The sequence below is a fragment of the Acanthaster planci genome, linkage group LG03, assembly GCF_054643075.1.
Source record: "Acanthaster planci isolate LZ-2023a linkage group LG03, COTS_SCS, whole genome shotgun sequence".
NCBI classification, from domain to species: Eukaryota; Metazoa; Echinodermata; class Asteroidea; order Valvatida; family Acanthasteridae; genus Acanthaster; species Acanthaster planci.
This window is the reverse complement of record NC_141779.1, coordinates 10,726,235-10,753,683: the sequence shown is the minus strand read 5'-3', so window position 1 is coordinate 10,753,683 and position 27,449 is coordinate 10,726,235. Positions and strand designations below refer to the sequence as shown.

Below are 27,449 nucleotides of genomic sequence, written 5' to 3'. Positions count from 1 at the left end.
TAATCCTCTAGCCGGGGCTAATACCGTGGTTTTGGTCTGTGCTTGCGCTCAACACGTACACATAAGCTCTGATCGATTCATTCACTGCAGTCAAGCCGGCGTTCGTCAAATGAGTCGTTTTGGTATAAAATCTTGCCAAGCAAGTTTCCTATCGTCCGATTGTTCGATGCAAGTCATTGTATAATGGCTTGGGTGTCCTGACGCTCTTGGGGGAACAGGAATGCCAAATCCCATGTAAGTCACATAAAGATATATGTATTTTCCGTGTTCTCCCAAGTCACGTTTGTTGTAATAGCATCCGGGGACTGGTTTGCATCCATTTTCATAATAAAAGGTGGTGCCTAATCCATTTGTGGTGGTGTCTCGTGCCTATCTAAACGATCAAGTCCAGTCAACATTAAACAATAAACACCCATCGTTAAACTTTCTAAGATTTCAATTATTGTTCAAAGCGCCAAACACGTTATCTTTGGGGATGGGTATTTTGCAATCAAACAAGAACTTTCTAACCATGTAATACACATGGAAATTAAACAGAGCTAAAATGTATGAGTTTGAGTCATTGAGTACGTCCCATCCGACACCACAGGCCATAGTGGTACAATATACCCCAAAGTTGAGTTGGTTGTGATAAAACGACATAGGATCGCTAGACCAACGGTGTACAAAGAAGTCCATTCTAACTCTAGGCACTTTGTAAGCATCTATTAAATTGGGAAACTTGGCAAAAAAGGTGTTGTTTTTGTTAACTTTAATCACAAGTTGACTGTAGTTGATGTCCATGCTTGCTTATTTAAAAAGGTGTTAATTAAGTTTGATTTATTTATTTTGTTTGGTGTTTTTATAATTACACATCATGAGTCAGGTTCACACTTAACTGAAAATGAGCAGACGTTTAAATTACAAGACTACATTGATAACTAGCAAAGTAAAAAAGTCATTAGAATTAAGTATCCACCCTGGATATTTTATCATTATAAATTCCACCGAAATTAATTAGCAAACTCAAATAAATCTAGAGATGCTCTTTTAGTTATGGGATTTAATCGTTTAATCATGCAATGGCTACACTCCTGGGAAATATCTAGAGATGTTTTGCAACCTAGAGAGCGTAGTGGCATCGTCATTCTTCTTAAATTTTACAATGTTGATCGGTTTGAATTTGTTTTAAACGTCTTAGCCGGAACAAATTCCTCAAAAGCTGATTGAGAGAATTATGGAAGGGTGGTATCGACCATTGCGTTTGCCCAATTGCCAAGATAGCAAATGTGCAGTCTGATTGCAGTTGCAATATGTCAGGGCATTTTGAACAGTACACATGCAAGAACGGAACCCTGAGTGGTGGGCCAACAATGTATATAAGTGCTCTCCTGAAGGGCAAAGCACTCAAAGTGTACTGTATTCTTGGCTAAGTTCAGATGAGTCAGCCAAATACTAAATGCTCAAGGAGATGTTACTCAAGCAATGCCACCTGAATGAGCATGCCTTTAGAGAGAAATTTCGGTTGGCAAACCCGAGAAAGACGAAAGTGCGCCACAGTTTGCAGTCCGTCTTCATAACCTACTGATGCGTTGGGTTGCTATGGCCAAAATACACGTGTACCTAATGTACATGTATGACGGTCTGAAAGATTTACTCTTGCGGGAACAGTTCATGAATTGATGCAGTGATCATTTACATGTAGCTCTTTTCCAATAAGAGCATAAACCGGCTAATGTTATGGAAATGGCCCAATTTGCAGAGCAGTATACGGATGCTCACGGCAGCTTTGCTCCCTTTATTGGGAACAGCAAACTGTACGGCCAATATTCAAATACATGTAAGTGGTTCCTATATGTAGATCAGAAACAGATGCATAGTGCACTGTTTGCCAAATCATTGAAACCTATCACCAACGCCAACACGCCATGAGATGTATCATCCCGTACATGTTTTGTATGTGGCAAACCGGGTCACATAGCGCGTAACTGCTGCAGTAAGTTTAAAGAAATTGAGAAAGTCGCTATAACGTGATAGCTTCAGCAATTACTGGCCTTTTTGAGGCTGAATGTGACATGGAGCAAAACACACAGAAAGCCACGAAATCTAGAGAAAGTGGTCCACCTAGTGCAACAGAAATTGTAGCTTATACATGTATATCGACCTTGCCTGATTTCACCCCGCTCATTGAATGTTGTACACAAGAGGGTTACGCAACATTGATGTGCAGACACGGACTCCCTGTAATGAGCGCGGCGTGTAAAAACTCGGATTGTTCTACGATGCCAGTCACAGACGGATTGGGTTAACAACGTCGAATGTTAAGTTAATGTATATGCAACGGCGGCTGTAGCTCAGTAGTTATAAAACATGACCTTGTTCCCGATGAACAACTCACTGGTGCTGAAAAGTCGTGTATTCTTGTCGATGTAACTGTTCGCGTATCTCCAGTTGCAAGAATTAAATTAGACTCACCCTATTTCGTTGGCTGGACTGACGCGCTTGGCATGAGACAAACAGTGTACGACGTCATATTAGGTAACATAACAGGTGTCAGATCACCGAATAATCCTGACCTGCTCTGGCAATGTGGTGTCTCTTCAAACACTCAATTTGGAGAGGAGCATTGATAATATGTCATGCGCAGTAATGACACGAGCACAACGAGCTGCGCAGGATAAACCATTAAGGAAACTTAAGGTACCTGAAAGTATTCCAGTCATCTCGAAATCTGAAATTATGAACGAACAAGCTAATGATCCGTCGTTGGCCTATATACGAGAACTTGCAGAGAAGGGCAATCAGAAATGCAACAAATACGGATCAACTTCCACTTTCTACTGGCTTGACGGTGTGTTGTATAGGAAGTTGGAATCCCCCACTTTCCAATATGGAGATGCGGTCCTCAACTTGTAGTTCCTATTAAATATCGAGTCAACGTAATTAACTTTGTAGCTCACGAAATATTGTCGGTCCTACGACATATGTCAATGGACTATTCCAAAGGCAAAGTGACCAAGGTACATGTACCACTGGGAGACATGCCCCTTATAGATATGCCATTTAAACGTGTGGCTGTGGACATTACAGGCCCCCTTCATCCCAAATGTGACAGAGGCGATCGTTTCATATTGACCCTGATTGATTACGCGGCATCCAAAAGCCGTTGCTCTACCTACCAGTAGTATTGAAACTACCAGGGAAGTACATGTACATGTAGATGCCATGACCGATGTATTCACATGAGTCAGCTTCCTAACTGAAATTCTTTCCGATCAGGGATCACAGTTTACATCAGATCTCATGAAAGAAACGAGTAGGCTCTTGTCGATAAAACAGATGACCACTACTCCATTACATCCTTCGTGCAACCGTTTGGTTTAACGCATGAACGGTGTACTTAAACTAATGTTGAAACGGCTTCACGCAGAAAAGCTGCGCGATTGGGATCGCTATCCTGGACCTCTCCTCTTTGCATATCATGAAACCCCTCACTCAAGCTTGAAATTTGCACCCTTCAAAGTACTTTACAGTCGCACAGTCCATAGTCCGATAGCTATATTACACGAACTTTGGACGGGTAAAGTTGAAAGTCCCAAAGTTAAAACTACACACCAACATGTTCTCGATCTCTGCGAGCGTCTAGAAAAGACATGGGAAATCGCACAGCAGAATTTGCAAACGTAGGTAGATATGAACAAACACTGCTACAATGCAAAAGGTTGGGCCCAAAGTTTCAATGACGGTGACCTCGTATTACTACTCCTACATACTGACCAAAACAAACTATTACTATGGTTATAGGTCCTTTCCTTGTACTAGCCAAAGTCGGAAACATTGATTACAGTATAGATCTTGACGACGGTACAGTCAAGACCTTCCATGCCAACATGCTGAAGTGGTACTGGTATGTGAGAAGGTTTGTTGAGCATGAAACAAAATGTAAAACAAACGAATGAAAACGTACTTGAACCCGTGTGTGTGGGTGTCACTGAAATCGAACAGAAGCCATGAGAGTAGGAACCAGATGCCGAATGGAAGACGGACAATGAAGATATTAGTATGATGTCACCATTGGAAGCTTAAGAAACAGTAGATGATATCAAAATAACTGCCGAGACAGCAGGCCCAAAAAAGAAAAAAAAACAAGTTCAGTGTTTGTTTTTTCCTCTACAGCCAATAGAAAGTGCTATACACACAACCATGGAAACTCAAGGTACATGTACATGTACACGTACATACAATGTACGTGTACATGTATGTACATGTACATTGATACTCCATTGTACCTTTTTACTGTATTTCTCCTTAAAGTAGGGTTACAATATTGAGTATGGAACAATTCAAGAAAAAACACTGACATTAGACATTGTTATTCTGACATGAAACTAAACCTGAAACTAACCAATATGAAATGATATGTGACATCCACAGTCATACATGTACATGCAAACTGGTACTTATTTAGAGTCAGAATTTGAAAAGTGGTAAATATAAAGTTGAAAAATAGTTGAATATTTTCAAAATTAAAAAGAAACTAATTCATTTGGCTTCCCTTTGGTCAGATATAAGTACATGTACATGGTGTGAATTTGAATTCAGTGAGTAAGCAACAAATAAACGTGGCTGTGCACATGCACATGTATGCAAGCATGTACATGTACATGTATTACAGCGACATAAAACTTTCTTGAGACAAGACGAAAATGGCCTGAGAGAAACTCACCTCTTTACTGCCTTAATGAATTTCCTGCTCCGTCGGTCAACTGTTCATCAGCACACCCCATCAACTTGAATGGTGTCCTTTAGTGACCACCAGATGAGTGACAAAGTGGAATGGTCTATCTGCTAGCTCCCTCCCGTGACAGCACAATGGTGTCAGTAAACCAGCGTTCTCACCGCAGTGCCTGAAAAGAAACAAAAGAAAAAAACAACTTTGATCAACTGATTGTGGATAATTTCCACACACATGTACATGTACCCTGTATTCAACAAAAAGGCTTATATATCGGTATCTCCTTACTTCTCCAGAAACCCAACATTTCAGTCAGGAAGTTTATTAAAGGAAAAACCAGTTATTTCCAAATATAAAACTTTATCAAAGTCATCAAAAGAACACACCCATTTATGATGAATATATACCAAAGAAAGTGTGAGTGACCGGGTATGAATTAGAACATATTTGTTTTCTTTGAGCATAAAGGGTGGAATGTACAGCTGTGAATGGTTGGAGAAATGTGTAGTGGAAATTTCAGTGATGCATGTAGCATACCCTTGTGGGGGTGCATAGGGTATAGGAGATTCACTTCACACTGGTCTGGCACAGGCTAGACACACTTTATCTTTATATAAGGATTGCATCCTTTTACTTCCATTGTCGCTGTTTCACCCGAATTTTATTCACAAATATACTGAGCAATATTTATTATTTTCTAAGCAAGTCAAAGACTTGGTTTAAACTGAAGGAGACCAGTTAGGTGCTGACAACCCCTCCTTGTCGGTCGAAAAAGCAACACTGTCCAGTACCATCAACAAGAGACAGAAATTGATTCATGTGGCTGATTCCAGCATGTACGGTTGGGCCATGGTTACGGAGTATGAGGAGCATCAACTGGCTGCACACCAAGATGATGACAAGATTACCCTTGCAGAAAATCAAGCCGCCAGAAAGATTAAGCAGAAGAAAGCACTTTTCATCACTTTGAGCAGTCCCAATGTTACAGTGCTCAGGTCAACATGCCTCAGGGTTTTGGAGGAGCGTGTTTCGTGTGCGGGAGCTTCTCTAATTGGAAGGCCACCTGCCCCAAGTACAAAGACCAAAGTAGATGTTCAAGCTCAAAACAGTAAAGTTAAGTGCAATTCCGATGTTGAGTTGTATTCTGATTCTATTCAATTTGATGTTGGTGATAGTTAAAATGAATATGAAGAAAATCCAGGCATCGATCTTTTCCATAAGGGTTGATGGTTGTCTTAAAAAGCAAAAGGCCTTTTAGGATCTAATACACCCACCAGAATTTCTTTCCAATGTAGTGAACAAAGGTTATGTTTCCCACTAATAACAAAACAGCGATTTTGTTTCAGAGGCATTTTCTGAGTTTAATATCAGTAGGTACCACAAAAGTGTTTCAGAGTAAGCTCAGAGTTGTGAATCCACTGACAGTACATATATCTATCCAGACCGATAGCAAAAAACAGCTCATCCTAGGCTTTAGAATGGTCAATAATATACTGCACTTTTCTTCCTTGAGAAAGGTGGGCGCATGTTCACGTAAGAATTAAAATCAGGCTACCACCATGTAGATATTTGTCGATCCCATCGAGAATTTCTTGGTTTTGCTTGGAAAATGGCAAATTGTTACCTGCAAAAAGGGCGATGCATTCGAAAAAGTCTGGCTTGAAGTGGACCCGACTTGGCTGGCATTACGTTGCTGAGTTTGCTGCGAAATCAAAGACAGTGGCTCGCAGAAGGATATTTTCTTGGCCGCATTGATCCAGCAAACTTGCCGCCGAAGACGACTTCTCCAAACAGCCGCAATTGTTAAAAGCGAGATTTAATTTTCTTTTTTTATTTTAAGGGGAGGGGAATTTTCTTCTTTCTTTCTTAGCGAGAATGCAAGAGATGATGTTTTTGGTTATCACAGGTTAGTCGGTTGTTGAGAGGCAGTGAGTACGAGTTCCGAGTTTCTGCTGTCAACTGAGCTGGAACTGGTAACCCGAGTGAGCCGTCACAGAGCGTCATCGCTGAAAATCCACCAGGTTGGTATCAGCTTATTAAATGTGTCCCAAGATGGACAATAAAGGCCTGTGATGATATTTATGCAGTAATGTGCAAATTTGCACAAGACTGGGAAAAAAGTTTCAAAGGAACAAGGCGTCATTTTCAAATGGCAGTCTCAATCTTGTAAATAGAAGTTTTATTTAGGATTTTTGGAAAGAATATGCAAACAAGAACGCAGTTGTAGCTTGCCTTGGTAATTTTGGTTCTATACTTTGTGGGTCATTGCAAACTGCCTTACCCTGTGGTTCTTTTTCCTCCTCTAAACAGTACCTCCCAAACTGAACCTAGATCTCAAGTACCAACGTGTGATCACTGTCCGTGCTGGCACCTCCTTCCGTGTTGAGGTCCCCTACAAGGGCACGCCGGTACCCACCATCAAATGGATGCACAACTCTGTCCCCATCGAGCGTACCCTACGTGTCAGCATAGAGACCAATGACTTTGGCACCGTCCTGAACACAAGGAACTCGGAGAGGGAAGACAGCGGTGATTATGTTATCACGGCTACCAACAAGGCTGGTGAAGCATCAGCGACTCTAACAGTCAAGGTGTTTGATAGACCAGGGCCTCCAGAAGGACCTTTACAAGTGAGTGTATTTGCTGTCTCAGTGTGCTGAGCATACTTGTGTGCGAAACAAAGCACCTGTAAGTGCACGCATTGATATTCAAATTAGACAACCTCAACACCTCCAAGATCATATCCTCATCTTTTCCACATTTTATCATACTTTAAACAGTAAGGCCAAATCCTGCACTAAAAGATTCTAGCAATTAAGAAATCAAACACGTGCAAAGATAGGTAATTAAATCTAAATGCATGAATTTTCTTGGATCAGTATACAAAAAACTACTGATGTATATAAAAAAATTTGTCATTCAGTGCCAATCACTTTCAAACACTTTTTTCGTTATTGCCAGGTTGTCCGTCTTGGCAGCAATGACGTCACTCTCTCCTGGAGCCCACCCTCAGACGACGGAGGCAGTCAGATTGTCGGTTACATCTTGGAGAAGCGTGAGGGCAGTATGCGCATGTGGAGCAAGGTATCAGCAGCGCTGACGGAATGCATGCACCGAGTCATCGGACTCACTGAGGGGAATGAGTACCAATTCCGAGTCCGAGCTGAGAACAAGTCCGGTGTGAGTGAGCCCCTAGAAGGAGAAAAGGTCATTCCTAAAGGGGACTATGGTAAGTAATCATCTGGTTATCTGTGAAATACTTTTCATATGTAATGCAATATGTTATATCACGTATTCGATGTGTGACAATTGGTGTTTCTCATTGATGTGTTGTCTTATGGCATTGTGTGAAGTATAAAATAATCTTCAACCCTATCAGGTTGTGGTATGTTTTTCAGTTTTGGCATGCTGCTGAATGTAATGGGATCAACAATAGTGAATAATACAACAGCTAGAAAGAAATTTCCTTTGTTCACTCCAAGGATTAGCAAAATTCAAGAGAAAAATTGGCCATTACTTGAAATGTTATATTTAGCACGGGCAGGATAAACTTGATTGTGAAAAAAAATGTGTCTTTTGAATTTTTGAGTATTTATAAATATTTGACTGGTACTTATTTTTGCAGAGGTAACAGGCAAGCCGGGACCAGTCTCCATCTCCAGTATCCATGGCGATGCTGTCTCTCTCAATTGGTCACCCCCATCCAAGGATGGAGGGGCCCCAATTAGCGGCTACATCATTGAGAAACGAGACAGGGCTAGTGACACCTGGAACAGAGTCAACGCGGCTCCCATAAGCAGGGGCGATGTATTCCAACAAAAGGAGAAGAAAGGCCGTGCAGCGGAGCCCAAAGCGGGAAGCTTTGTCGAGCTTTGTGAGCGTGGATTCCAGCAGGGACTTGTCTTTATCCTGGTATTTGCCTTAGCAGATGTTTTTCCAGAATCAGCAGAGAATTTGTCTTTGGCTGCGTCGAGAAGGTCTGGAACTGACAGGAAATTCTTGAAATCTTCAAGGGAAATGATAAAATGCTGTCGCTTGTTTAGGAAGGGCACACCGCTGCTTTGACTTAACATGGGACTTGAAGATTTCTACAAATGAGCGGTCAAGCAGGAGTTCAGGAAAAATACGTCCCATAGACTCCATTTGAGCTGCATGGTGTTTGAACGAGCCATGGCTAGAGTCGTCTTTGGGCGGAGTGGCTGATGGCAGGCCGAGCACTTGAATCATGTCCTGCTGAAGGAGCCAGAGGCGGCCCTCAGACGGAGTGAGGGTATTAACGGAACCAACTTCATCCTCGACTGAAGAAAATGCTGGTTGTGCAGCTAGAGACAGAGCCATACCTCGCTCTGAGGCACGGGGCCCTCACTCTGACAGCTCGGAAACGCCCTGCTGTTGCGAGTCTGGTGTAGAACCCCGTCCCGTGTCATGTTGACTTGCAGCCGAAGGAGGTGGAAGGGTCTGGTCTGCCAGGAACGGGTCCAGAGCGATGGAAGCTGGTGGTGGTCTGTCATCTACATGTACACGACGAGCGATAGAAGTCAGGGCTTCATTAATGGATAGAAAGGCTGACATCCACTGCTCAGAATTAGACCCATGATCAGAGTGGTGTCTCTTCTTAGATTTTGAAGAACTCGATGAAGGGGGAAACGTTTGCATTTCCCGGTAGCAGGTGACCTGACAGCGGAGTTAGTAGATGGGGCGGTCGGTGGCGGAAGACCTGGGAGCATTCCCCGTCGAAGTCAGCGGGAACTGTAGAGTTCCAGGTGGGAGGACCAGGAGAGATAAGGTCCGATGACCTGGTGATGCCCAGTTGAAAGTCCAAGCCTTGAATGGGCTTTGGCGGTTTGAAGCCCCGGCAGTGTAAAAGCCCAAGAGGCTTCGCACAGCCCGACAAAGAATTGCCCGGCTGCGGGGTATCTTGACTCAGTGGTGCACTAGGCGGGCGGGTCCTGGCATTTGCGGGGAGCCCAACCCGGTGGCTTCGATACCTGGACCGGAAGGAGTATGCCCGGAAACCGCTGGAGAAGTAGTCTTCTTGGATGACGTTGAACGGCGGGTGTTCTTCGGAGTCGCCTGGGGGAGTGCTGAATGGAACCCCACATGGGGTCCTCTTTGCCATGGCGGTCGGAGGGAGTCAACCGACTAAGGCCTAGAATTAACCAGTAAGGTAGGCACGGGCGTAGCTGAGTAGAACCTCATAGTACTGACAGTAAACACCTGCAGGGTGTACATGTACATAAGAAAAACAGAAGAAAAACACAAAACTATACAAAAGAAAATACTCTTAATCAACAGGTAAAAATTCAAGGTACAGTAATACTTTATTCACAAAGGTGATCAAACTGACACAAGACTGTGTAGCGAAAATGGAAGCTCGAAAATCGAAGATGCCTCGAAAGACACGTCTGTTACGCTACGGCGCTGAGAAAAGAAGGACAATCATGGCGGCGAAGCCGCGTCACATTGTGGGAGGCCAGGGTGCACTACATAAGATGAAATCCTTTCAGCGAACAATAATACATGTAGGTACCTGGGAAAATTGCATATGTAGTGACTGTTTGGGTAGGTAGAGCGCAATAGACTGGCAGACATAACAGGTACAAACCAGCACGCATTTTTCGACTTTTAACTGTATACGCTCGGCAATGAAGGAGAAGTGTGACGTCAGCCAGTGTGACGTACGCAGCGTCTGATTGGTGGGGGTACATGTAGCTGCCATTGCTGGGAATGAGCCAAATGCCGTGCGCGTAGCACATTGCAGGTCCACTGGTATCATAAACACTCTAACCTCCCCTTGCCCAAAGGGGGCTCTTGGGAACAGTATTAATTTCAAAATCTGTTATTTTTATGCATGCTACAGATGGCAACTGGACATATCAATTTCACATCAAGAAACAGACCGACATGCCATGATAAAAAGTCACTTCTTTTTGAGAAAGTTTGCTGGAAATGAAAGCACAGGCTCTCTGACCTTCAGTTTACACACATGTACATGTAGATGTTTCAGTTGTAAGACAAATTGCATTACCAGAGATCATCTGCATGTTTTCTTCAAAGATTTGAGCAGCAATGGCCTGAACAATGCAACAGACCAGAACGAAAAGCATTGTCCGAGCAGTGTCTATTCCCTGCCTAGATATACAACAAGGAGCTTTCTATACCAATCACCTGATAAAAATAATTCAGTATTTAGAAATTTCCAGTAAACAATTCTCAGAAATTAGTAATGATATGCACCTTTGACCAAAAAACACTGCTGCATATGATGTCACCCGGGAGGAAATTGCCGTTATGTACTTTACAATTAAAATTTTCTCAGAGAAAGTGCTTTTCGTACAAGTCATAGCATGGAAAATCCCCAGCAGTAAGTACAAAGTTTCTGGGAATCCCAGGATCAGCAATGACAGTATCCGGTATCTTAGTACACTATTGAAGACAACCCATGTAAGGCAGAAAAAAAAAATAATCCCATTGAGTGCCACTTTGAGAAAACAGCATCATAAAACAGTGAGAGATGTACATGTACATTGTTAAACCTTTGGACATGAGTTGCAGGGGTTGGTGAAGTGAATCCTTCTGGGAGATGACATAAGGTCTCACCACGATCAGACATGCTCACTGGATGCTTGAGAGTGCATGGAAAATGTTAAATCTGTCACCCAGTGACAACCCTTCCTCTACTTTGTGATCCTTTTGGCGAGATATCTCAAAATCAGGAGGTATTAATAATATCAATATTCCCACTTTCTAGGCCCATTTAGGACTAAATTTGGCTCAAAATGGATGATGAAATGGAATCAGAAACCTCATGGGACCAACCGTCACGGTCTAAACCAATATCCCATAATGACCCTCTCAATAATAATGATCAACCTAGATCACCACTAGACAGATTAATTAGTCAAGCTCAGAATGAATCACAACCTCAAACTAAAAGCCGTAAATGACCAAAACACATCACACAGTGATGTCTACACAGACTAAGACCTCCACAAATATCCCAACCTACATGTACATGTATGTCACTTTACCCAGAGCCAAAATACCAAGAGGCAACCTATCAGTACACTAGTCATCATCAATTTCCTAGATGTCAAACTTGCTAAAGGGCAGTTCCACAGAAACATCAACCTCTGGGCCAAAATTTCAAACTGGTCCATACTTTCATGTACATGTATACTTTCATGAAACATACTTCATTTCTAACAACATTTAAGAATTTGGTTTTTATATGATACTGAAAAATTGGTTTTAAATACCGAGAAATTGGGGAAAATATTTCCCCTCTGAAAGATTTTCTGTTTTTTTAGCCTGATAATTTTTTGTTCCAGTTTTGTTACAGTTTGAAGAGTGCCCCAATAAGTAAACAATGAGAGAAATGAATTTTCATTTTCTTTTTGAAATTCTATGTAATGTCTTATTTTACATGTATAACACTTACTTTTTTATGTACGTCCGACACCAAAATGACATAGTTTTTTAGCCCCTCAGTGAAAACTTTAGCAAAAGACTGCCAAATTTACAATACAAAGCACAATGAGTTCATTCTTTCTAGACATCAGCTTAACTCCCCCAATTATTTTTTCAAATACTCAAAAATTGTGGAATCAATTGTGTACGTCCGACACCCTGTACATGTACAGTATGTCCGACACTGTCCTGAAGAACCATGCATTGCTGGCAATGCAATGCTTTTACACTGTACAGAAACCACTACCACCTCATTTGCATACACGGATATGAGGCCCCAACATTTTGTAAAAGTACCAAATACATGTAGGCTTCACTTTTGGTTTTTACTAATTTGCATAAATTTGACTACATGTATTTGGACATACACATCCTAATAAGGTTATAATTAGGGCCCAAAGCCATTCCACATGTGTCATGTATAGACAAACATGTGCTTTGCATGCATTCAGAAGTAAGTCATGTCAGTGTGAGCTTTGATGAAGACAAGTAAAGTTCTAGGTGTTGTATGCATGTATTGGTACATGTAATCCACATCAAGAAAGAAGAATTGTCAAAGACTAAACAAAGGTGTGTTTTTAATACCTTTGTTCAAGGTACATGTAAAATCAATTGGTTTCACTTGGTGTTGCTTGAGGAATTAAAGGGGGGCTTTCCCCCCAACAATCAGGAAAAGAGCAGCCAATATCCGGAAAAAGAGCAGCCAAAAGGTTTGTATCAACTTAAATAGATTTTATTTTCTGTATTTTTTTGTGAAAAGAGGTCAGATGGCATTGTAAAAGGGAAGATTTTAATGGATAGTCAATGGGTGATTTTTGGGCTTTGTAGCGGACCGCTTGGATGGTTTCGTGTGAATCGTGTCCATGTTTAACGAACGGAAGAAAAAAAATAGTAAACATCTGAAGTCCCGCTTGAAATTGCAAAACGACAAATAATTTACACTTTTTAAGCTTAAGTCCATCACAAAAATGAACAAACTTAAAGAATAGCCTTGCCAAGTTCACGAAATCATCAGTGTTTCACGTTCGTTACACACCGGCACTTTCGACTTCGCCCCATTCGTATTAAAATTTGCCCCATTTGTCATCCAATAGTATGGGGGCGAGTTCGCAGTGAATTAAAAGTAAATGGAGCAAAGTTGATGTAACACGTAGGCAAGTGATGTTTACACTGATAGGGGAACTTGCCTTTGTGGAACCCCTGGGGTCTTGTTAGAGTTTTTTTTTATGTTTCTACAAATCAAGCCACTGCCGGTTACGTTAAAAAATTGTTCTATTTAAATTTTATTTTTCTTCTATCTTATTTCAGAAGCCAGAAAGGAGAAAAAGATTCAATGGTTGGATAAGATTATATGTCTGTAGATTCACATGTCCTTGTGAAAGAAGCTTTAGTAGTAATTAAATCAAAGATTATTCGATTTCAACCATTCCTGTTGCCATTTCTGTAATTTCAGGACCCCACAAGAGCTTGCCGATCGCCAGCTCACTGCAGGGGATATAGTTGTCGTCGCATTTGAGGATGCATGGTATCCAGGTGCCATCAAGCGCATCATTAGTGATTAACTGGCAGTTACATGTATATACTGCATGGATCGTCCAAATAAAAATAAGCAAAGTTTTGTTTGGGAAAAAGATCTGACCGTTAACAGGAAATTCATTCTGTGTGTTGTTAATCCAAGTTCACTTATTCCAGATCCATCTTTGCGTTACTTTCACTTGGACAGCAAAGAAGTAGGTAAAATTAATGCACTATACAGTGTCTATGCTAATAAGTATTTTTAATCGTTTATTGCCAAAAGTAGTTTTGTCTAAGTATGTCATCAGAGGTTTGTCTAAGGTCTGTAGTCAAAAGTTCATCAGTTTTTCAGCAAAGATGAGTCACCCAGGTGGCACGAACTGAATAAATTCAATGAAATTCATTTAATGAGATGTGCCATGTTCTTCAGATGGGATCGTCAGTGTATAGCCTCCACAATGAAATACAGTTTTTAAGAAACAAGATTAGAATGAAAAATAAAATAGTCATTGACTCAATTTACTTGTTCCTCAGAATTGTTTAATGTTGGAAATGGTGTACATATACATACACGTACTTAAGTTCACAATGTCAAAGATTTCAACTTCTGTGAAGCTCATGTGCAACCTTCTTGCATGCATATAGGGCATGTAAAAATAGGCTGAAGTGGCTTATCAGATATGTAGATCACAGAGATGCTCCCAAGAAATGAAAAAGCATGTGCATGTATTAACACCTGCACATAGTAACATAGGCAATTTTCTGAAGGTGAGGCAACTGCCTTGAGGGCTCCAGTAAAGCAAGTCATAATAAACTTGTCACATGAAATGTTAGCTTTGATTCGAAATTTTTGGTGTCCGTGTCATTTTTGTAACTAACGTTAAACTACAGGACAAAGATCTTTGAAATTGAGGGTATCTGTTCTTTGGTTGTCAATGATAATGTCCTCTTTGAAGTACTTGCAAGCTTCGCAACCAGCTGTTTTCCTCAAGTCATCAAAATGCAAATCATTTAAAATTGTTGTGTGTGAAAAAGTACACTTGTTAACGCTAGTTACGGTGTCCACCTTATTAAGATATCGTAAAATTAGTAACAATTAACTTTTTTTTTAAAGATGACTTTCAGAAAGGAGGAAAAGCTTAACCACAACAATACAACTCCACATTGTTTTTCTTTGACTTTTATTATTGCATGGTTGACTGCAAAGTGGACACCGTAACCAACGTTAACTTATGAGGCCCCCCTCTACAGAAAGCACTGCATGGAAGAAAATTTCTTGGGCCGATTATCTTCCCATTGCTATTTTCTGATAGAGGGTGGTCCATTGTCATAATTTAAAAGTAAATTAAACACCTTTCACTAGATTGAATTTTTACCTACATGTACATGTATGTGTCCCATTTCTGTTAGCCAGTATTGTGCCCTTACACATATGCTTTCCATGGCATATACATGTACAGTATCTATCATGAACATACAATGTAAGACTGTAGTTTTAAAAGCATTATGCCATTAGTCTTAAATTTCAGTGAAAAGGATAATCTAGCCCATTCCTTTGATTTGGCAATCATCTAAAAGGGTATATAAACATCTACTCATTTAGCTTCTTTTTAGATTTTACATGTGTACTATAACCTGTGAAGTGTGAACTGGAAATCTTTAAAAATTGCAGCTTAGTACACACACAGCATTTGTCATACAAAAATGTTTAACTTCATGTTCCAAGACCAAAAGACCTTACAGGTACACTGTACATGTATGCAATTGTCTTTTAATTTGATTTATTTATCCAAAGGATTGTCAACTGTACAAAATTTTTTAGTTTAAATGTTTGACAGTACATGACTTGTTTAAATGAGCAAAATTTGCATAAATACTTCTAGACAATATTTTCCTTCATACTGTTTCACTGAATACCCCATCATCCATTCCTTTCTAGTTGCTTTTGATGATTTTTGTATGGCTTGACTTTTTTTTCGGTTCGGAAAGTTTACTAAAGCCTTGTGAAGGTATTTACTTTCTCTGAGTACATCCGACACCATGGTGTTATGAGTCAGTTTCTACAAGAATAATAATTCTGAGTGAGAAATTTTGTTAGTAAATGAATGTACCAACTAGCTGATGTCCTTAATCAAAATCAAAATCTGCTTCAGGATTATAAGTATAATAACACACACTGTTGAAGTGCCCAAAATGTACATATACATGTACATGTACGTCTGACACCGTGGAACTGCCCTAATGTTAATTCAAGCCAAAGCTCTGAATAGTCTTATTGGTAATTTTGTGAAAGCACTGTATGAGTGTCACCTAACTGGCTGATATGCAGTTAAGTCACTCTCTTTGCTCTATTAAGTTTTTATTAAGCTTTTACTACGAGTATACTTGTTTCTCGTTTGTGTTTGTGATTGAGTATCATCTTGCTTTGATGAACTCTCTAAAACTTATACATGTATAATTGTTGATTCTACTGTCCTTTTTGTGAAATCCTCTGTTTGAGTGACTACAACATGTCAGCCATGTCACAATGCGTCTTCGGAAGAATCAACTCTTTTGTTCTTCGTATTTATGAAAGTACGGTATCAACGATTCACATCTGTGCCCTGGTACTCTATTATGGAACCGATGCAGTACTAATGGTGTGCTTGACTGTGCTTTCCTGAGTTCTTCGGATTTTACTAATACGGCGTAGTGTGTCGTCCATGATTGCTTTGGTTCATCGTTGGTTGACTAGTTTCAAGTTATTTCTACTAACACTAACTATGTTGATGTTATAGGAATAACTGAAACTTGGCTGTCTCCTGATACCCCAAATCAATTGCATACCTTACAAAACTTTTCTGTTATCGAGGTAAAGGTCTGATGGTCACTCAGGTGGTGGGGTGGTATTGTATATTAAACATATTTTCAAGCCAAATTGTTGTCAGTACAGATTCCTAATGGAGTGGAGATCCTATGGTCAACAATGAAATCACCCCGACTGCCTCGCCAGATTTCATGTTTGATAGTCTGTATTGTGTACTATCCTCCTCGGAAAAATAATGCACAAGAATATATCGATCATATTGCTTTTACTATTGAGTCTCTTTAGTTGCAATATCCGGATGCTGGTATTTCTATAGCAGGAGATTTCAACGATTTAAAAATTCAGTCAATTCTGGATCATAATGATTTTGCACAAGTTGTTAATTGCCCTTCATGGGGTGGTAACATATTGGATAAGATCATAACTAATTATGCCAATTTGTATACCGATATTGACGTCCATGCTCCACTTGGAACGAGCGACCACAACTGCATACTTTGGGTCCCCTATCAGGATACCCATTGTACAAACGTAATGTTACAAACAAAACTTTCTGTCCTTTCAAGGAAAGTGGGTTGAGATAATTTGGAAATTGGATAACCCATCATACATGGTGTTTTCAATTGGATGATCCTTCTGAGCAGTGTAGCATGTTACTTAATTCAGTCAAGGAAAAACTTAATACTTACTTGCCAACAAAAACGATCCGCCTGCATAGAACTGATAAACCTTGGATTTCCTCCCAGATTAAAGCTTGTATACGCCAGAGACAACAAGCTTTCAGAAATGGGAATCTTGTTTTATGGCGTCATCTTCGAAATAAAACAATACGTAGCATTTCTAAGGCTAAGGTGACCTACAATACTTTAGTACCCGGGTTCGTAATTAAAAAACGACCAATCCCACTGCATGGTATAATCAGATTAAAATATTGACTGGTCGTGAGCAAGGTCCTAACCCGACTGTGATCCCTGGTATGGAATTTGGGGACACCCAACATCATTTTCGTTTGCTTGCCGATAGGATTAAGGAATATTTTTGTTCGGTGGCTTCAGATTTACCTCACCCTGACCAGCGTACTTTACTAACGTTCCTTCCAACGAATCAGGATGACTTACCAGAGATCCAACCTCACCAGGTATTTCGATCACTTAAACTTGGTAACTGGTGATGATTTAGCAGTGCGCATTATACACGAGTTCCCATATCAGTTGTGCTATCTGTTAACTCATATTTTGAATACCTCATTTACAAGTGGTCAAGTGCCAAATCAGTGTTGATGTTCTGAGATTGTGCCAATCCCTAAGTCACATCCTGCAACCTTGGAGAACTTAAGACCTATTGCACTGACTAGCCACTTTGCGAAAATTGCGGAATCGGTTATTGCCAAGTGGCTTTTGGAAGACATAGAAATGAGTATAGACCAAAACCAACACAGGAACCGCCGCGGATTGTCGACTTCACATTACCTTATTGGCTTACTTCATGAAATTTATACAAATGCAGAAAATCCTAAGGCAACGTCTACAGTGGTCTTAACAGATTTCTCGAAGGCGTTTGATCACATAGACCATAATGTTATAGTTCAAAAATTATTTCACCTCAATGTAAGGCCTACTATTATTAGTTGGATTTTGATTTTTTGGATTGTCATCGTCAGTATGTTAAAAATTTCGGGACTACAAGTAGGTCTGAATGGAGTACAGTTCATGCTGGGGTACCTCAGGGTACCGAACTAGGGCCTATTCTATTTTCAATAATGATTAATGATGCATTTACCAATTCATCAATATCTGTCTTCAAGTACGCAGATGACTTAACCTTGGTAGATTGTTGGAGTTCCACATGACCGTCTGTTATTCAAGATGTATCGGTATTATAGGATTTGGGGATTGGTCTAATATCAATAATATGAGGTTAACACAAACAAATGCTAGAAAATGACAGTTTCCTTTTTGAAACAACCACGTTTATCAGTACCAATTTTAATTGGAGTTGATCAATTGAAGGAAGTTACTACTGCTAGGATCCTTGGAATTATAGTCCAATGTGACTTAAAGTGGGAGGCACATGTTAATGAAATGATCAAGAAATGTAATGATAAATTATACATGCTAAGATGTCTTAAGCGTTTTGATGTAGCGGTGGCAGACATCATTACTATCTACATGTGTAAGGGTTGTAGTCGGCCAGTATTAGAATATGGTACCGTTGTTTTTAATGGAAACCTGTCAAAAGTCCATGTAAATAGGATTGAATTTATCCAAAAGAGGGCTTGTCTAATTATATTGGGGTGTAATTATTTTTCATACGATCCAGCTTTACAAGCGTGTGATTTACAGTCACTACAAAATAGAAGGGATAAATTGTGTACAGATTTTACACTGTCTTTGGAGAAAAGTGCAATTGGGACTAAATGGCTTTGTACAAAACAACCAATATCGTATGATCTGAGGAATACGGAGAAATATGTACAATACAGAAGTAAAACTAAATGATTTCAAAATAGTGCAATACCTTCTACATGTATGATAAAAATTTTAAATGAGTTAATTGTTCTTAATATCAGTATTTGTGTTTTACGATTTAAGGTTTAATTTTTTATAATTATTTTGTAATATTTTAATGGTTTTTAAATTGTAAAAACTGTTCAATTCAGCCCAACGGCTGCCATTCATATTTTAATAAACCATAATGAATGAATGGATGAAGGACCAAGGGGGTATTACCGCTAGATGTCATACTCCAGCCCGGGCAAGAAATCTATAAGCCATGTGGCAACATGACCAATGGGCCTTAAAGTTTACCAAATTTGCTAAATCAAAAGCCCAAAGCAAGACAGTTGTCACTGGAATCCCAATGGAATACCAGAGGCCTGCAAGAAACTGAGAGTTTGGAGGTGGGCCCTGCTGCGCAGAACATACGGCCAACTGGAAAAAGTCTCTGTCTGCCTAACTTCAGTACACCCACTCTACCCGGCACATTCCAACTGGGATATGAAAACTTTTGCTTTTCGTATGCTTTTCTTTGCACTGCGTAGATTTTTCCACGACAGATCAGCCAACAACGTATACATGTACTTTTTCCACTGTGGTACTCAATGTATGCAGGCTGGTAATAGTACCCATAGCTGGTATGGTACACATGTAGCCTTGAACTTCATATGACCAGAACAACAAAAGCATATAATGAGTTCAAACTTTGCATTTGTCATGATAAGGAGTGTCTTTACATGCCTGGTAGGTTTTTACAAAATCGAGCAAGGCACTGCCAAGTTCTTGGGGAGTGAATCCCCTTCCCCTCCTCTCCCCCCACTGAGTCTGTGGCACGGGCCAATATACATGTAACCCTGCTCTTTTAGGGTTAAGTATTTTCAGATTAAACAGTGGTACCAGTACATCTGTATGTATAAACTTTTTATGTTCAAAGCTGAGTTATTTACCATCCTCCATTCCTGCAGGCCCTACATGTACAATGGATAACAAATGTCCAACTTCTTCATTGCTGTGTTTTTAGTGATTGTCTTAGTACCATACAAGCTACACGTATTTGTAATCCCATACCTCAGAATAAAATTGTTTGTGACATCCAGCTACCTTCATTAACATTCAACATCTGGATAACACTGCGGCCATTGCAGTATTCCAGGTGATGAAAAAGCTGGCAAAATAGCTAAGTTAAGCACTAAAAAGCAAATGTCAGCCACCATATCCCCTTCTCTGACACCAAAATCAAACAAAGTCTTCAATCTGACCTCATACACACGTAGATGAATGGAAAAAAATCCACTTTCAGTTTTGACCCATACCATACTTGATCATTCTTTCACCCTTACCAACCAGGCCTGTAGGCTGGGAGGTTTGGGGGAACTTCAAAGGAACCTCCCGGCTCGCTTCTGAGTTCCGCTCGTCGATTTCTTTTCAATAAATATATATTTTTAATATACATGTACCATTTTCGGAATATACGCTGCTTATACATTGATTCTCACACTGAAAATGTCCCTGCGGCTTATACAGCAACATTTGAAGAAAGAAATCAATCACTAAACACCAAGCCATGCCTGCGCAGCCTAGCCTGGGCCACTGCCGCATGGCCAGCCATGCCTGCGAAGCGGCGCAGCGCTCCGGGCGCCCTGACAAGTCAGTTATGTTTTCGTTGGTCGTCATCGACATGTACAGTGTACATGTACATTAGCTGAACCCCCTTTCACTTCACTTTATTTCCAGATAATATGCAGAGGTAACGATGGTACATATTTAGTTGATGGATGGAAACCCCTAAGAAACATACATGTATATGTACATGTATGCTTGTCGAGTGGAGGCTCCATGGACACACATGACAACACTACAGAAACTACAGACAAACATTGTTACCAATTAACAGCAAAAAATAAGTACATAGAAAACTAGAGGTTTTGTCTGTCTTAAGGACAGAGCAAAGGACTTTTTCGCATTTTTTTTTTCTTAAGAAAAGGGCATTCCTTCATTTGGGATACTACCACATTTGATTTCTCACTTCTTACTCAAACATCTATCCAAGAGTTCCTAAAGTTTCTAATATTATTTTTGGTGACCCCATTGTGACGAAATATTCGAACCCTTTCGGACCTTAGGAGATATAACAAATTAAAGTTTGCACCCTTTACATCATGTCACCTTGCCTGTTGCACTTCCCATTCTAGCTATCTACGAATTTTCAGCCCAATCAGGCATGAAGTTCACCAGATATAGGGCTGTAAAGAATGTACCTTTAATGTCACATGACTAGTCACATGATGAAGTCCTTACCATATCAGGTCAATGTTCGTCTAGAGCTCTTCCCTTTCAAGATATCTGTAAGGTTTGAACCCAATCAGACATGTACCTCACGGTATATAGTGCTGTGAAGAATGCACCTTTAATGCCAAGTGACTTTTCACCTCATGACGTCATTGTCAGGAGGTCAATCATCGTCTAAATCACTTCCCTTTCAAGATATACATGTATGCAAGGTTTGAACCCAATTGGAGCAACATTCATCTGCATATGCAGGGTGCAATAATATGAAACAAGAAAGACGCATCCAGAACAGCAAGGTTTCATACAATATATCATATGCAGACGCAGCAAAGGCTATCAAAACAGACATCTCAATAAACCCAAAGCATCATCCACCCAAATCTACTCCTGCAACACAACCAATGGCGACCCCTGAGGTAAAATCCACAAGTCATGACAACCCAAATAGAACAAAAACTATTAGGTCAGCAGACCTATTCAACCTAGAACTACTCTCCCCTTGAAACAAAGAAAGGATGCCACTACCCAAACTGAACAGGCAACTGCAACACAAACTGAATCCACACATCAGTGCCTTTGTAGTGCAGTCAATATCCTAGAACTACTCACTGGAGTAATGCAAATAATGGATACCTTCAAGAACAAAGACGAGAGAGTAGCGGCAACTAAATTTCTTATCGACCACCGTCGTCCCGAACTTGAAGAACTCAAAAAACACAAAGAAAAGCCTGGCAGATGCAGATCAACTCCACAGACTCCATCCAGCCCAAAGAAAACAGATGCATCAAAATCTCATGAAACAAAAACAGGAACACACTCATCTAACCAGTCAAACGCAAGCCAACTCCCCAAAAGTAACATAAACACAACATCATGAATATTTACATTTTGATGACAGGTTTACTTATCTTACAAAGGAATGCACAATCCCTTCTGGCTCACCAAAAGGAACTAAAAGAAATCATTTACTCTTGGCCTACGATCAAGAAACCAGACATCATTTGCATTCAAGAAACTTGGTTGAAAGAGAATAAAAATTTCAGATTAAGTGGCTACAATATCTACCGCCATGACGGAAACAACTCAAACTACATGTACATGTACATGTAAAAAAGTGGTGGTGGATGTGCTTTGTTTGTAAAACATGGAGTTGCTTCCAAGTACAAAACGGGTTCCAATATCCCTCTGGAGTTCCAAATAGGTAAAATTTACGATGACTGTAGAAATATAATTAACATCACCAATGCTTACAACCCTTGCTCCACACTAGACTTCAACTCACTTAACCAAATCATGGGAAACACTGACAAGCCTTGCATAATTTGTGGCAACTTTAATGGACACAACCCACTATGGGGTAGCTCTAAACTTGATCATAATGGACAAATGTTGATGATATCATCTCTAACAACAACTTGGTCTGTCTTAACACTGGAGAAGGTGCCAGAGTTAACTCATCACGCAGTTCCCTTTCATGTACATGTATCCCTTGCCTCCCCTTGCATAGCCTCCAAATGCAAATGGACCATTCTAAATAACACGATGGGGAGCGACCACTGTCCAATCACTATTGAAATTAATCACCGCATTTATAAAACCAGTAACCACTGTACACCTCGGTGGTCATTTAAAAAAGCTGATTGGGGCAAATTCGCAAAAGAATGCAACTGTCTTATCAGTAAGCCAGACAGCACAGCCAGTATTGATACTACATACGACAACTTCATTCATGAACTTGATTGCGCAATGTCTAGTTCTATGTACCTAAAACCAAACCTAGTCCCAGAAATAAACCACCTACCACTTGGTTGAATGACGAATGTCAGAAAGTTATACAAAACAAAAAGGAGGCTTTAAAAAAACTGAGAAAAACTAGTCTCCCATCTGATCTAATAAACTGCAACAGAGCCTGTGCTATTGCTAAGAAAACCATCAAAGTTGCAAAAAGAAAAGACTGGGAACAATTTTGCAACGACATTAAGCCAAGAACTAATACTAAACTTATCTGGAACAAATTAAATGTATTGACCCTTCTCACAAAAAGACCAATATTCCAGTCATTAATTATGATGGTAAAAACATTGTCACTGACAAAGATAAAGTTGAGACCCTTGTTGATAATTTTGCTAAAATCAGTAGCAATGAAAACTACAACCCCTCTTTCATCAACACCAAAAATAGAGGCGGAAAGCACTTTCAAGTTTCAAGACAACAATGATGGAGTCCTTAATGAACCTTTCAACACTGACAGATTGAATCATGCCATTAATGCTTCCAAACGTACAACACCGGGAAAAGATGAAATCAGCAATGCGGTTATCAAACATTTGCCCATTAAAATCAGGGAATACTTACTCATCATCTTCAACATGATCTGGTATACCTCCCAATGTCCTAAGCAGTGGAGAGACACTATTCTCATTCCTATCCTCAAACCAGGGAAAGATCCAGCCAGCCCTTCATCGTACCGCCCAATAGCTCTCACCTCCACCTTATGCAAACTAATGGAACACATGGTTAACTCCCGCTTATTGTGGTACATGTATATAGAAACACATGACCTCTTCAGCCAGCAACAGAGCAGCTTCCGTAAAGGACGTAGCACAGAAGATCACATTCTTAATCTTGAGTCGTCCATTAACAAAGCCTGTGCTAACAAAGAAAGTACTCTAACAGTCTTTCTTGACATTGAGAAGGCTTACGATATGCTATGGCATAAAGGGATCATAATTAAACTCCAAGCCATGGGCATATACATGTATGGGCGAATAACCTGCTGGATTGACAATTTTCTCTGTGATAGAAAAATCCAGGTTAAGGCCAACAATATTCTCTCTACTGAAAGAACCCAGGAAAATGGTGTTCCCCAAGGCAGTGTCATTAGTCCTTTGCTTTTCAACATTGCAGTGAACGCTCTTTCCCAGCACCTTCCTAACGTCAAAGTTTCCCAATATGCAGACGACATAGCCATGTGGAAGTCTAACAGGAACATCTCTTACCTCAAGAAAATAATCCAAAATAGTCTTGATAATATTCTCACTTGGTGTGAAAAATGGGGTTTCAAATTATCCTACCCTAAAACTATTGCAGTTCTATTCACGAACAAACAGAAAACCAACATCTCTCTCTCTATCCAGAACCACTCGATCCAATTTTTACAATCAGCCAAATTCCTGGGCATTACCTTTGACAGCAAACTTACGTGGAAATTACATACATAATATTGTCATGGAATGCAAAAGAAAACTTAACCTCCTGCGCTGTATTAGCGGAACCACGTAGGGCGCTGACTGCAAGACACTTTATCAGTTACACTCAGCTTTAATCAAACCAATTCTTGAATATGGATGTGAAGCTTTCAACTCCGCTTGCACTACCATGAAACAAAAATTGGACAGCATACAATATCAAGCTCTTAAAATCTGTACAGGGGCTCTCCAAGGTACCCCTCTCTTCAAGCTTCAACTAGAATGTGGCGACCCTCCACTGAACCTCCGTCGTCAATTCTTGAGTGACATTTACAGCATCAAAATGAAGGCTCACAAAAACCATACAAATCAGTATATTGATCAAGATAACTGGCAAAATAATTACTTTAATGAGAAATGGAGTCAAATGCAACACAAACCTCCTTTTGAAGCCAGAACTACTAAATATGATATTGTTACCTTCCCTTTGACTAACAACTTCCCATATTGGCACTATTACAATCCTAACATATCTACAGAAATCTTTTCCCAGATCTCATACAATGATGACCCAAACATGCGAGGAAGTATCAGCAAAGATGTTATTAATACGGTTAGGCACAAATCACTTCGGATCTACATGTACATGTACATGTATACTGATGGATCTTTTAATCCTGACCTCAACACAGTTGGCTGCAGTTTGCATATTCCCCAACTTAACAACTCCAAAAATGTCAGACTTAACAACGGTATCTCTATTTTCACAGCTGAACTTTTCGCCATCCTCTTAGCCGTGGAATGGATAGAAACCGTCAATCCACTTCACTCTTGTATATTCAGTGACTGTTTAAGTGCCATCCAAGCTATTGCTAACCCCCTGCCCCAGAATAAGATTGTCTGTGACATTCGACATACCCTCATTAATATTCAGCACCAAGGAAACGTTGTTGTATTCGAACAGATTCCGGGCTATTGTGATATTCCTGGCAATGAAAAAGCTGACAAATTAGCTAAACTAGGAACAAAAAACCAAATGTTGACCATCACATCCCTTTCTCTGACACCGAAATCAAACGCTGTCTTAAAAATGATCTCATACATAAATGGAAAAAGTCTGTCCAAAATATTGACCCTTCTAAGCACCTTCAGCTTGACCCTTCCTTTACCTTTACAAAATGGGGCAAAGGACGTACACAAGAAATTAAACTACATGTACATGTACACTTCCAATAATTTTTGCGATTCTTGCGGCACTATCGATGACGTCAAACATTTCCTGCTTGAGTGTAATAAGTTCAATACACAGAGACAGACCCTCCAGAAAACACTACATGTACATGTAGGTTTAACTGACGCTCAAATGAATCTCACACAATTGTTAGGGCAAAAACATTTTCCCATTCAATCCTAAAATACATCCATAATTGTAATGTCAATATCTAACTTTCCCTTTAGAGTGTTTACTCCTCGTTATTTTGAGATTATTGCGCATGTGCGGGAGAGGGGGACGCCAATGGTTGGCTGGACACAGTGTCGCCTTTCATCACCTGACGATGTTGCGGACCTGCGAAGAACCCAGCGGGGCCCGGGCCCTTAATTTGCATGGTGCACGGTCCAACCTTGCAGGGCACCAGCGACACTGCATGTTCCGAGGATCATTGGCATTCCCTCTTCTCTTGCTCACATGTTAATGCAGTTCTGTTGTAGCATTTTTAATGTCCTTTTCTTTTTCCTTTCCGGCTCTCATAATATCCACTCTTTACTGTCTGATCAAGTGTCTTTGGCTATTTGAATTTCTAGCCGTACTACCACATGGCTAAGCGACCTTTTGCTAATGGCATAAAGGGCACTAGCGTATGCCATACATGCCATTAATTCTACAACAACAACAACAACCCAATTGGACATGTACATGTACATACATGTATGTTACATGTACTTCAGGAGTTTTAAATAGCGCACCTCTAATGTCACTTGACTCGTCTGCTGATGACATTGTCATCACATGAGGTCAATCTCTGTTTATAAACCTTCCCTTCCTAACTATCTGCAAGCAAGGTTTCAACTCAATTACACGTGCAATGCAAAATACAATACAAAACATTATTGTTATCACGGAAAGTGCACAGAATAGAGAGTGAAGTACACCACTTATCTACATGTACTTAAGGCAGTTGACTACAATGTTTTAGCTATCATCTAATGAACAATGCAAACTTAAATCTTTTACGGTTGATTTTTTACCGAATTTTGAAAAATAAAAGAACTTTTAATCATAACTTCCGATCTGATGACGACATCGGCCCCAAATTTCACACATCTGTTGACTGGGTGAACATGGTGAAGATCCTCATACACATCAATATTCAGGTGATTCAGACAAACTTTGCCACAGACGTCTACTCAAAATTCCGGTTTCAAAATTTTTAACCTGTCGGTAGAGGGCGCTCAATGATTACATGACGTCATCAGAAGATGATTTGAAGAATACTACACCCCCTGACTAACACCATTGAAAGCAAGTTGATACCGGTACCTACATGTATTACCACTTCTAAACAATAAGCCCACTTCCGGTTTCGTCCAGCAGGAAAGGTCACGTGATTTGACCCACATGAGATGAATTGAAGACCCATTTTTACTCTGGTACATGTACTTGCCGCAAACAGAATTTTGCAGGAGGCCACGGTTGATTTTTATATGAATTTTTACAACATTATCATAACATTGAAATATTCAAAATTTAATAATAAATCACTTGGTGACATCATCATGACGTAATTGTTTTAGTATTATCTTTGCCTTAAGGTCTGTGCTTGGTGTAACTTTGATGAGGATCAAAGATACATGATGCCTCGAAAATGTGTACAAAGTCAATGGGCTGAAATAAATATTAAAAAATCAATAATAAATCACTTGAAGACGTCATCATGACGTCTTTGTTCTAGGACCATCTATACACAAGGTCC

At 40.0% G+C, this 27,449-nt stretch overlaps 2 protein-coding genes across 10 annotated transcripts in view; one reads left to right on the top strand and one right to left on the bottom strand.

Annotated features, from left to right (window-relative positions):
• LOC147799634 (uncharacterized) overlaps positions 1 to 27,449 on the bottom strand; it is a 79,972-nt gene that overhangs the window by 40,505 nt on the left and 12,018 nt on the right. For 7 of the 9 annotated variants that reach the window (XR_015424667.1, XR_015424666.1, XR_015424665.1 and 4 more), the window contains one exon: positions 4,706 to 4,886. The exons of 1 other annotated variant lie outside the window; for it this stretch is intronic. The gene's annotated coding sequence lies outside the window, so the exon portion shown is untranslated. Of the gene's footprint in view, positions 1 to 4,268; positions 4,290 to 4,705; positions 4,887 to 27,449 lie in introns of those variants that run through there. One more of the 9 variants, XM_087134155.1, reaches the window with a different exon arrangement.
• Positions 7,024 to 8,920, top strand: LOC147799635 (immunoglobulin-like and fibronectin type III domain-containing protein 1). Its single transcript, XM_087134768.1, has 3 exons — positions 7,024 to 7,344; positions 7,676 to 7,943; positions 8,340 to 8,920. The coding sequence occupies exons 1-3, from the start codon at positions 7,141 to 7,143 to the stop codon at positions 8,777 to 8,779; spliced, it is 912 nt and encodes a 303-aa protein (XP_086990894.1). The 5' UTR covers positions 7,024 to 7,140; the 3' UTR covers positions 8,780 to 8,920.